The sequence below is a fragment of the Phaethon lepturus genome, unplaced genomic scaffold (assembly GCF_000687285.1).
Source record: "Phaethon lepturus isolate BGI_N335 unplaced genomic scaffold, ASM68728v1 scaffold15784, whole genome shotgun sequence".
Taxonomy (NCBI): Eukaryota; Metazoa; Chordata; class Aves; order Phaethontiformes; family Phaethontidae; genus Phaethon; species Phaethon lepturus.
In genome coordinates, this window is record NW_010536680.1 from 1 (window position 1) to 10,976 (window position 10,976).

Below are 10,976 nucleotides of genomic sequence, written 5' to 3' on the forward strand. Positions count from 1 at the left end.
CCGCAGATGGTCCTAGGCAGGTTCCTGACCGTGCTGGGTTCCGTGGCAGCGCTGACCCTGCTGCAGAGTTCCCTGAAGTTGCGCCAGAGCCTCCTTGTCTTGGTCTTTTCCAGCCTGGTGTGGCTGGGGTCTCTCACCAGCCTTCACTCGCTCCCCTCAGCCCTCAGACCGCTGCTGGCCGGCTCGGTCGGGGTGGCAGGCGGCCTCCTGGCACTCTGTGGCGGGCAGCACGGCATCTTTGCGGCTCAGAGCCGAGGAGCGCACCACCAGCATCATCACCACCCACGGCTTCCCAGCGTGGAGGAAAAAGTGCCTGTGATCAAACCCAGGAGGAGATCTAGCTGCGTGTCCTTAGGGGAAACTTCGGCCAGCTACTATGGCAGCTGCAAAATGTTTAGGAGACCCTCGTTGCCTTGCATTTCCAGAGAGCAGGTAGGTTTCTCCGATCCTGGAGGGAGAAACTTTCTGAGGAATGAGCACCGCTCGCTTTTCCTAACTGCTGTATATGTCTGTGCTGGATGTCTGCTGTCAATCTCCTGTTAGAGGAATGGAGGAAAATGTTAGTCCTTTAGCGGGTTTCTCAACGCGGTTCTGAAGAACCGATATAACCTTTTTTCTGTTAGAGAAGCTAAATCGTAATAATGTATTTGCTATAGGACAGAAGGCTCGCTCGCTTTTCGTACGATCTTAAACGTTCAAAAGTAGTTCTTATTGATTAAAACAAAACCCCAAACCAAACATCTTCAGCTATCGGCTACCTTGTTATTTTGATTGTTTCTTGTCCAAAGCCCACCACCACCTCCGCTTCTGGCAGACTTTACGAGAACCACAGCTTTCTAGCTGCTCGGCACTTCAGGCTCTTCCTGCTTTCTGTCGACAAAATTATTGCCAAGTGCTAAAGAAAAATCAGGTTTTGAGGGATATTATTTATCAAATGTTGGCGCTACTTGAGTGGCAGCTGTCCTTGCAGATTATTGTCTCCTGTTTCTCCCTCTTACCCTCTCTTCCTTGCTCCACATAAGTTAACATTAGGTTTGGGTTGATGGGATTTAAGGAACTTCTTTTTGCTGAAGAGAGAGCTGTTCAGTAGAGTCTGGAGGGATGCCCGAAACGCTCAGTTTTCTTGAATGGATCTCTGTTGGGTTTTACCTCCCGGAAAACTTTTCAATGAGTCTTGTTTTTTGTAGCGCACCCCCCCCTTCCCCCCCGTGTGAGTGTGGGGGGGTACTGTTTGTATTTGGGAACTTGCACGTGAACTGCAGGAACATGGAGTTGTGTTGCCGGTGGAACTGGCCCGAGGCTGCTGCAAGCGGATTATCAGCCCGTTATAGGAGAGAGAATAAGGGGAGTGTATTTAATAAACGTGCAAGTGAACAGTTTCTGGGAAGTGATTGTCGCTGCAGAATCCCTCATCTACTACTGTTGTGGCTGAAATTCATGGATACTAAATGAAATTTTCTCATTTTACTTTGACATGTATTCCGTAATGCACTTCATGTGAATGACTGTGAAATAGGTCTGAGGAAATATGAGGTGAATCTGAAACGGTGGAGTAGTTTTCAAGCATTTCTTAGCTTGCATTTGCACAAGAGAATAATACAGCAGTAATTGTTTTTGCGTAAAAGGTTAAAATGCAAGTATGCTGTAACAGGCTTCAGAAATAACTCATTCAATAAGTTTCCAATTATCGAATGCATACTATGAAAGAAGCATTAAAATAGTGTACTAGCAGTTAAGATATGTAGGGAATATTGTATGATAATTTGCTTTCTCTGTTCCCTTCTGGATAGTAAATGCTCTCTTTTTTTTCTGTCACATTTGTCTGCAGTACAGAAAACTCAGAAAATGTGATAACATCTTTCATTAACCTTTCTAGATGATAGGAGATATTTTTCTCATGTAAGTTACTAAATGCTTCCTGTGATACTCGGCTCACTTCCTAAAAGCGTATGCATATTTCAAGTTAAGGCATTTATTATTCTTTAAGTAAGATCATAAATGTCAACCATAACTAAATAAGTAGAATTTATTGGCGGTACTTAAATCATACATGTTCATAATAAAATGTAGCTGTTTGGTAGACTTCCAGAATTTGATATCTTTATTATCACTAGAAGTGAACAGAAACAACAAAGAGATCTGAAGTTCTTTATTTTCGTAATAGTCTATTATGCTTTACAATAAATATTTGTGCTTTATTAAGCACAGTTTAAATGGCATTCATGAAATACTGCACAGAACATATCTATATGTGATTTTGTAAGGATAACACAGGTTAAATCCTCTGATCTACTGTCTGACTTGGAGAGAGATCAGACACTGCAGAGCTGATAAAACATCAATTATTTCAGGGGGAGGGAGAGAAGAAAGCCTATAATGTGTGACTTTTTGAATAAACACTACCAGGTTTTTATATTGCTTCCTTGAAACAGAAGAATGTATGCATTTAATGCTTTTCAGAAAGCATTTATTATGTGAATTTTCTTTATGGACTGGTTGCGTGTTTTGCAGATCTTTATAAAATATTACAATGATTCTTTTCCAATATTAGTATTGTAAGATAGTGAGTTTAATGGGCATTGTTAGGAAGATCAGTGGAGCACAATGAATGTGTTGCAGGTCCACCGTGACAGGAATATTTTGATGAGTGAGAGCTAAGTTGCTGTTAGGATTCTGTTAGATGTATTTTTATCATTTTTATGAACCTCTACAAGCAGGGGCACTTAAGAACAAAAAAGTCAGATGTCGATTTTAGTTACTCTTTAAGGAAAATAGGGAGTGCTAATATTGTCCTCAAGTTTTCAGTTATTTGTTGATTTGAAATTATGCCCAACTCTGTCTAGTTAAATGCATGAGGAAATGAGTATATTGAGTTGACTGTGTTTTCAGTAATAATCTCAAGCCAACAATTCTAAGGGGTCTGTGTGCATGAAGGGGTGTGGGGGGGAAAACAGGTACATGCAACTAGTAGTGTGTGGACACTTGAATTGGATGGAGCTATCACTGTTTCCTGGGGTAGAAGTGGAAAGAGGCCCTGTGAGCATGATCCTGTAAACGCTTTCTAATTTGAGCTATCCTTATGGCAAATATTTCAGTGATTGCTTTCTGTACTTAAACAGGTATGGTAACTATAATGCTGGAAGGTTGATAAAATTAGATTGCCTTTATTCTTACCTTTTATATTAGTACCCATGCTTACTTTAGCCACCAACGTCTACAAATTCATGCTGTGTGTGGCTTTTCAGCAGTACATATGGCTAGCAATGTAGTTTGAGGTGTGGAGAAAGAGTCTTGAATAGATGATATCTTTAAATTTTTTTGTGAGTATACTTAAATGCCATTATCAAAATATATAAATACAGATAGGAGGAAGCAATATGACTAAAATTAAGGCTTAAAATTATGCAAATGCAATGTCTTTTCTGAACTATACTAACACTTCTGCTCACTGAAATTCATATGATTTTAGCAGTAAACAGGCTTTTTGTATTCTTACTTCAGTATTCGTCTTGGACCTAGAGAGGAATTTCTTACTAGCAGTATTACTGCAGTATTGATTGGTATTACAAATTTTGTGTAGATGATATTTTGATTGCTTGTGTTAATCGGATGCTAATCTGTTACCTGTACCGACTGCTACTGGTATCAAAGGGTTTATCTTCATTGACTGTTGCATGTTCAGTAGTTTAATTTTTTTGTTTTTTTACTTCTCCCATGAAAGCCAGATCAGAATTGTGAATCTAAAAAGTTCTTGTCAGTATTGCACATCTTGTAAACACTCTATGTCCTGAAAAATACTGTAGTAAACTATTTTTTTCTTCCCTTTAACATGATGGTAAAAATGTATATGAGAGCAAATAACTATGTGTAGGAACTCGTACACAGGGACTTCTCAGAGTCCAGAAAGGTCATATGATTTCTAAAATTCATATTTTTCCTTGAGTAAAGAATAGGCCTTCCTAATTAAATATATGGGATATATGTCCAAAACAGTCTACAGACAGAGCTGATACTTTTCCTAGCTACCTGACTAGGTTCAAATATGTAGGAAGGCTGGGATATATCATGGATAAAGACTGCTTTTACGTTGCACTTTGTTAATTACAGGAAGAATTGTCTTGCGGTTAGGTTGTTGGATTGACCGCCACCTCTCCTCAGTTTCTGTTCCAAGCTATCTCATACCTTTGATGCATTACCTTAGGAAGGTCAGGGCTCTATTTCAAGATTCTAAAATATTTATGTAACTTGAAATGAATGTAGTTCCTTCTTTGCTTAGACCATTTATATCAGTGTCTGTTTCCTATTTGTGCAGCAAATTATACTTTGTCCATAAGTTCTCGGGGTATGAACTTTCTAGTGCAGAAGCTGTCTGTTAATATGTATTTTACAGGGTCTTAAAATTGTTAAATTCAGATACTGCTTGCAGCTTAGAAACATGTGAGCCTTTACCTGTTGATTGCAGCCAATAACATAAGGCATAACTTCTTGCTATGTATTTGACAAACTAGCTCTTTGAAATTTTAAGTTTTCCCCTAATAGTTACAAGGACTGCTTACCACAAGCGCATGTAAAGATTTGTTTCTGTTCTTAACAGAATCTTTGTATCTCTTGGGTTTTTATTGTTTGTCTTACGTGGAAAATCAAGGTAGAAATGTGGGTGTGTTTAGCTGTGAATGTAATCAATTGCAATGGGATGCAACTGAGTTTGGAGAATATACAAAGCAAAGGATTACATGATGAAAGCAACAGTCTTGGAAACTGTTTTTTGCAACCATATTTCAGATGAGTAGGATTATATTATTTCTGTCCGGTTCTCTCTTACCTTGACAAAATGTTTTGTGCTAGATGACATGCGAAATGAGAAGAATCTTGGTAAGAGTTGCATTTTTTTTTTTTAAATCCTGACATTATTCTTCAAGTGTCATACCAGAAAGAAAGGATTTGACCTTGCTCTGCCCATAGAGACCCAGAGAGAGGTCAGAGTTTAAGATGGTGTCTTCTGCAAAGTGACCACCAGGACCATATAGTGGTTCACAGAGAATGGCAAAGAATGCTATTAGGGAGACTGAGTACAGTTGAGAACTCTGTTAACTAAGTTTACCTTAAGCTGGTTTTTAGATATCCAAGACTTGGTGGCAGTTCATGTTCTGGACAGAAAAAGTACGCTAAAAGCAGGAAAACATGTCTGTAAGTCGTCAGCATAGCAAAGGGGGTTGACTGTTTCTGCAGGTGTGGTTTCCCAGAAAGAAGATGTAAAGGGAGAAAGGAAGGAGATCAAAGAGAACTGGTGAGGGAATGCTGGAGAAATTTGGAGGAGGGTAAGGGTGGTGTATTAAAGGAGTGACCAGAGCGCCAGTAGGAAAGAAGTGGAGGAAGCTAGGAGAGAAGGTTCCAAGAACTGTGTGATTGAAACTAACAGGATAAATTGGATAAGGTACTAATTTTCAGCTTTGACTAGGAAGACATTTTAAGCTTACGAAAGAAAATTGTAGAGATGAGGAACAAAAGCTTGCCAGAGGAGTCTCTAGAATGTCAAAAGAGGACAGCCTCCACACTGTGATGCGTGAACAGCATATTCTGTGAGGTTAAATATGAAAGGAATTACAAGGAGTCGGGTATATTTTCCTCAGGAAAAGACCCATCTTCTCACACAGTCTATACGTGTGCATGTATATGCCTGACAATACCATCCTCATTGTTGAATTTCACTAACTGAACTGATTGAATACAAAGCTTCAAAGATATCAAATTCCAGCAAGTTTTACTGAAAAAAGGTGAGTGGGAAGTAAAGAGACCCTATGGAATATGCATTGACACAGGGCAGGTCTGCAGTGTGAGGTGAACTGTGAGAATCCACATGAGTGTGTCACGATTGAATATCAGAACTGGGGTGGGGATTCTATTAAAGCCTCGGCCTTACTTTACACTTGATAGGAAATTTATATTTTTTTTAAGAACCCATTTTCCTCCTGTTTTTGCTTTCTGATACCTAAAATTTAAAACTTTATGCAGCCTTACCATCATTCAAACAAATCACTGAACAAAGCCAGCTGTAACTGTCAGGCCTGGTGTTCAGAAACTAGTTGCTGAAGATCGACAAGAGTAAATCTTGTATTTCTGTGCAAAGATAAGGATTACAGGCAGGGAAATCGGGAGATGTAATCTGTTCTATTGTTGATGTAAGAACGTGAGGAGGAAAACAGATGAGAAATTTCTGCCTGCCAAATGAAAAGGGAGGGCAGACCACAGGAGGCTACAACTGTAGAATATTTTGTTGGAATTGTTTTTCCAGGATAAAACTATGTGGAGAGTGAGCTGAAGGAAGGGTTTAAGATGAGGGTAAAGGGGAGTGAAAGAAAATGTTGAATATCAACATGACATTTTCAGTGGGTGAAAACAATGCTTAGCAAAATGGAATGACACAACAGAATAAATTTTAATGGAAAAAATAATGGGACTTTTCTGCAACTCAATAACAGGAACAAAAATTTAAGGTAAAAGCGAGGGCTTGGATTGGTCAGGGCAGACTGTGTAATATATGAGTGAATGTTAGTGAAGCATAAAAATAGCTTTAAGGATCTAGTGGAAGTAAAAGAATACTAAAACCTTCCAAACAGACTGGAATCATGGATGCTAATTAATTAGAGTTCACAGGGTAACAAGTAAGCTGACATGTGATGGTATTTGGGAAGGGGAACTGTGACAAACAGATCGGAGAGATCTGTCCTTAAGGAAGACCAATTAGGTGAACGGCCTTATTGGTGAGCGTGGCAAAATGAAGTGTTCTAGGAACTAGGGACGGCATAACAGTGAATGACTGCTGAAATAAAACTGTAGTTTTCAGAGCAGTTTTATATTTGAAAGTGGATCATACAGCTTTGGGAAAGAATGTAATTCATATAAATACAGGCAGCTGGTGACCAGGAGTAAGCTTTGATGTGTTGGGCCATCCTTACTTTTTCATAGCTTTTTTATGTAGCAGGTTCCCTGGAAACAAGACCAAATTTACCAGGAGAGGGACAGGATAGGGCATGGATATCCAAGTAATTTTTTACATCCCTCTATTTGTTTGATAGTTCAATATTTATGAAAACCAGTGCTGCTATGCAGAACATTCATGATTACCAGTGCTAACGTCACTTTGTACAGGAGATGTGGAATAAGATGACTTATTTCCAATTAAATGACTGATTGAATGGTAATCCTGACAAGTTTTGTTGCCCAGTACTGAGTTGTCAGCCTTAATACTCCTTTATGCAAACCCAAATACCTTCTACTAAGTTAGAGGCATATTTGCAGCAAATGTTCCATTTGTTTTTCATTTAATAAATAAAAGTATGTTTTATGTAATGTTAAAATGATCTTTTTCCTATGTAACTTACTATTTTTAAGCTACTCAAGGTATCATAGAAAATGTACCATGTGAAGCTGTATTTGGGTGCTTTGGATTAGATTTTGAGTGATCTTCCCTCTTCTATGAGGAACATTCTAGGCTTTTTGGTATGAATTAGCAACATAGGTACGTTGGTTTAGCTATGTCCATGCTGGTAACAGTAACTGAGAAGTATATATGGGGTTTAATCTGGGGTGAGCACTGTCAGTATACCCAAAACATAGTGGTTTTGGGCATAGTGCTGCTTCCCCATTCTGGAGGAACTGTACCGCTGTCAGGTGGTGATACAGCAAGCCTGTGTCACACCTGCCTGTTTATATCTATTGTCAGTGCTGTTTTATCAGCTAAGTTCATAATATAAAATAAACTTTTCTGGAAGTGTGTGAAACTTAAGGTTTGCAGAGGGAGGTTTTATTAGTTTTATTGAAATAGCAGCTTAACTATGACTCCCTGCATAGGCACTACGGTTATTAGAGTGTCTCTTTTAACCTTCATTGTTGGTTGTGTTACACTTTCTTTTTGATTGGATTAAACCCTTTTAACAGGATGGGAGCTAAACTAAAGACTAAAAAAGGCATTCTTATACGAGGCTCACTGTCTGCATCTTTAGCATGACTTTTGTTCCAATGTGGCCTAAAATTAAAGGCCTGTATTGACATTTAGGGTTATTTTATCTTTCTTAGAGTCAGCTTAATATTACAGATTCAATCATCATCATCAATCATAACTTCTTTTTGTTTTCCTTCTTCCTAAGCATTGTTATGTGATACCTGTTTGCCACTTCAGGAATATAGTTTTGCTCCTTCTGTCTGGTAGATTTTCTTAAAAGAATTCTAAATTTCTGGGTACTCTAAGTTACTAATATAGGATAAGAAGTACAGGGTTTTTTTAAGAACAGGTATCAGGGAGTTTTTCTAGTACTTTTGGCTCACCAGAACATTTCATATCCTTTCACACAAATTGATGATACACCTACTGTTTTTCAACACTTGATGACTGATTAAACCCTAATTCTCAGATAACTCATTATCTTCTGTGTGAGGGAGGTATGGTAGCCAAGGATCTTTATGGTGTGTATGGTTTACAGAAGTGGATGGCCTCTTAGCTGGGCTTGTAACTTTGGAAGGGAGAGATATGAACAGACTCTTTGTGAGCTTTCACTGAGGCAGAGATTGATCTCTATTTATATGACATTATTAGTGGTTAATAAAATTCAGCGTCATGTGTAGTTTAATGATGCTAACTTTAAAAAGAAAGGAATGTATTTGAGAGAAGTCTTAAGTGATTATTGTCTTGATTAATGTGCACACTAGCCTTCATTTCATTTGGTTTGCCACTTAGAGTAATGTGGAAATGCACTCAAAGGCTCTTTGATACCCACTTTTGCAATTCCATGGTACCTCATACGTTCTCACTCCCATGATACCCCATACGTTCTCACTCCCTTAGAATTATCCTCATTACATAGTCTGAAATTAAATTTCAGTTAATTAAAACTGCATTTTTGTGGGTACAAGCAGTTCTGGTCTTATGTGTGGTTAGCAGGGGAGGGAAATTTGTGTTGAAACCTGGAGGTGTGATTAGCAGACTGAAAAAGTTTAGATCCCTCTGTGCCTGTGAAATGCCATCTGCTCTGGCACTGCCCTGAAGGAATTGGCTCAGACCGGAAGAGGTAAAGGCACACCAGCACAGTTTGGCTAGCTGGATCTGCAAGAAGCAGGCTTCTCTTTGCTCAGGGAAAGATGAATGTTGATCTGGATTATACTGTTTCCATCGAGAAACTGTCCATACACAACTGCACTGAGACACAGATGTACCTACTGGTATTTGCTGCTTATAGGCTGGGGTAGACAAGCACGTACATTAATGATGACAGGGGTGTGATTCTTCCTGACATGTTAGTATAGGATAGAACAATATATTTCATATCTTAACTAGAAAACACAAACAAGCTTCTGTTGTCCACCCTTTGTGTGTCGTCTTTCTGTCGTTGTTTCAACTAACTGCATTTTCAGGGCAGCATAGTATCCATTTGGGGATCACTGAAGCAAGCTTACAAAGCAAATTCAAATGAAACTTGCAATGAGCAAATTTTAATTCATTATGCACACATGTTAAGGTATTTTCTAGTCTTTTTTTTATAATACTGAAAAGCTGAAGAATGTTACTTAGGACCTTTCCAATGAATAAAGAAATGTAGTATGTCTATCTGAAGTTAAAATGAGTGATTACGATGGTGTAAATAACCGATTTGTGCTGTTATGGCAAAGCGCAATTGAAAGTATTTTGATTACAAGTATCTGTTAACTTATTTTTATGTAGTTATCGAAAAACATTGATTAGAATCTGTATCAGATTTTCCAGCTACTTTTTATTCACCATAGCAGAATGTTTCCATGCCATGATAATATTGAAAGTCTAATTTTTCCTTCTATTTGGAGTTTCTGGTTGAATAAGTTTGATTAAGAAATAAGAGTTTCGAACAGCTTTTGTGTTAGTGGCCAGTCTTTTTTGTCATTGCTTTTAATTAATTTATTTTTCATAACTGGGAGACTGTTTTTTTAGATGCCAAAGAATTTTTAAAGAAGCTTGGAAATAGTAGATTTGCAAGCGATTTTCTATGATGTCAAGATGAAAATAAGAGAACAGGAGTAGAGGAGCAGGGGCAGATGGTGGCTATTGCTTTTAAGCGTGGCCTGTGTTTTCAAACCCTGTGAGATAATGGCCGTCATATCAGAAACATCTGCAGAATGTTATAGACTGAAGTACTATTTTCTTAATTCTGTGTGAAGGTTAACAATTTTTTATGAAGAGTAAGAAGCAAAGCTAGTTAAAAGATGCTAAGCTTCAAATAATCTTCTTAAAACTGAGTAAAACTCTATACTTATGTATGAAATTTGTGCAACCCTTTATTAAGATCATTAAGGATAAAATTTCAGGACAAATTAATTTAGAAACTGATATTTTATCTAAATATTAAATTGATATCTTGTTCAGGAAAGTATTTTACAACTTTAGAAACGTTTCAAATTGTGTTTCAGATAATAAAGACATGCCATTTCAGGATTAACTGCAAAAGTTGATACAGTAATAATGGACTTATAAAGGTACATAGTTAGTCATATATAATTTTTCTTGTATGAGACTGGTTGCTGTTGAAATCTCATTGCTAAAGATTTGTAAATCTTCTATACTTGCCTTAACACTTACTCTGGTAGGTAACTCCCTAGAGTCAGCAGAGCACTTAAGCTTTCAACTGGAAAAGAATGTGTTTTACAGTGTTTAAGGATTGAGATTGTAGTCCTTACTTGTTTAAAAATTCACAAGGTTTAATGTAATTTATAACTTTAGCTCTCTAGTAGCAAGTGTTAACAATCTCAGATGAATACGTTCTTAAAGCTACGTTCCTTTTGCATGTCTGGTGATGGACATGATTGCTGTGCCTTTAGAAGGCACATCTGTATTTTTAATTATTTAGGCTTTGAAAGTACAGGAAAAATAATTTCCCAGGAGATTAATGTTCAGTAGTAAATTGCTTACTTGCTTCTCTTGTCTTTTTTGAAACATAATTTTTCTTTCTCTT

At 37.7% G+C, this 10,976-nt stretch overlaps 1 protein-coding gene across 1 annotated transcript in view; it reads left to right on the top strand.

Moving 5' to 3' along the window:
* The first annotated feature begins 6 nt into the window (after window positions 1-6).
* Window positions 7-10,976, top strand: part of PDE3B (phosphodiesterase 3B, cGMP-inhibited) — a 93,238-nt gene continuing 82,268 nt past the window's right edge. The window contains 1 exon segment of the mRNA XM_010286231.1: window positions 7-432. Within this exon segment, the coding sequence (XP_010284533.1) occupies window positions 7-432 (426 nt within the window).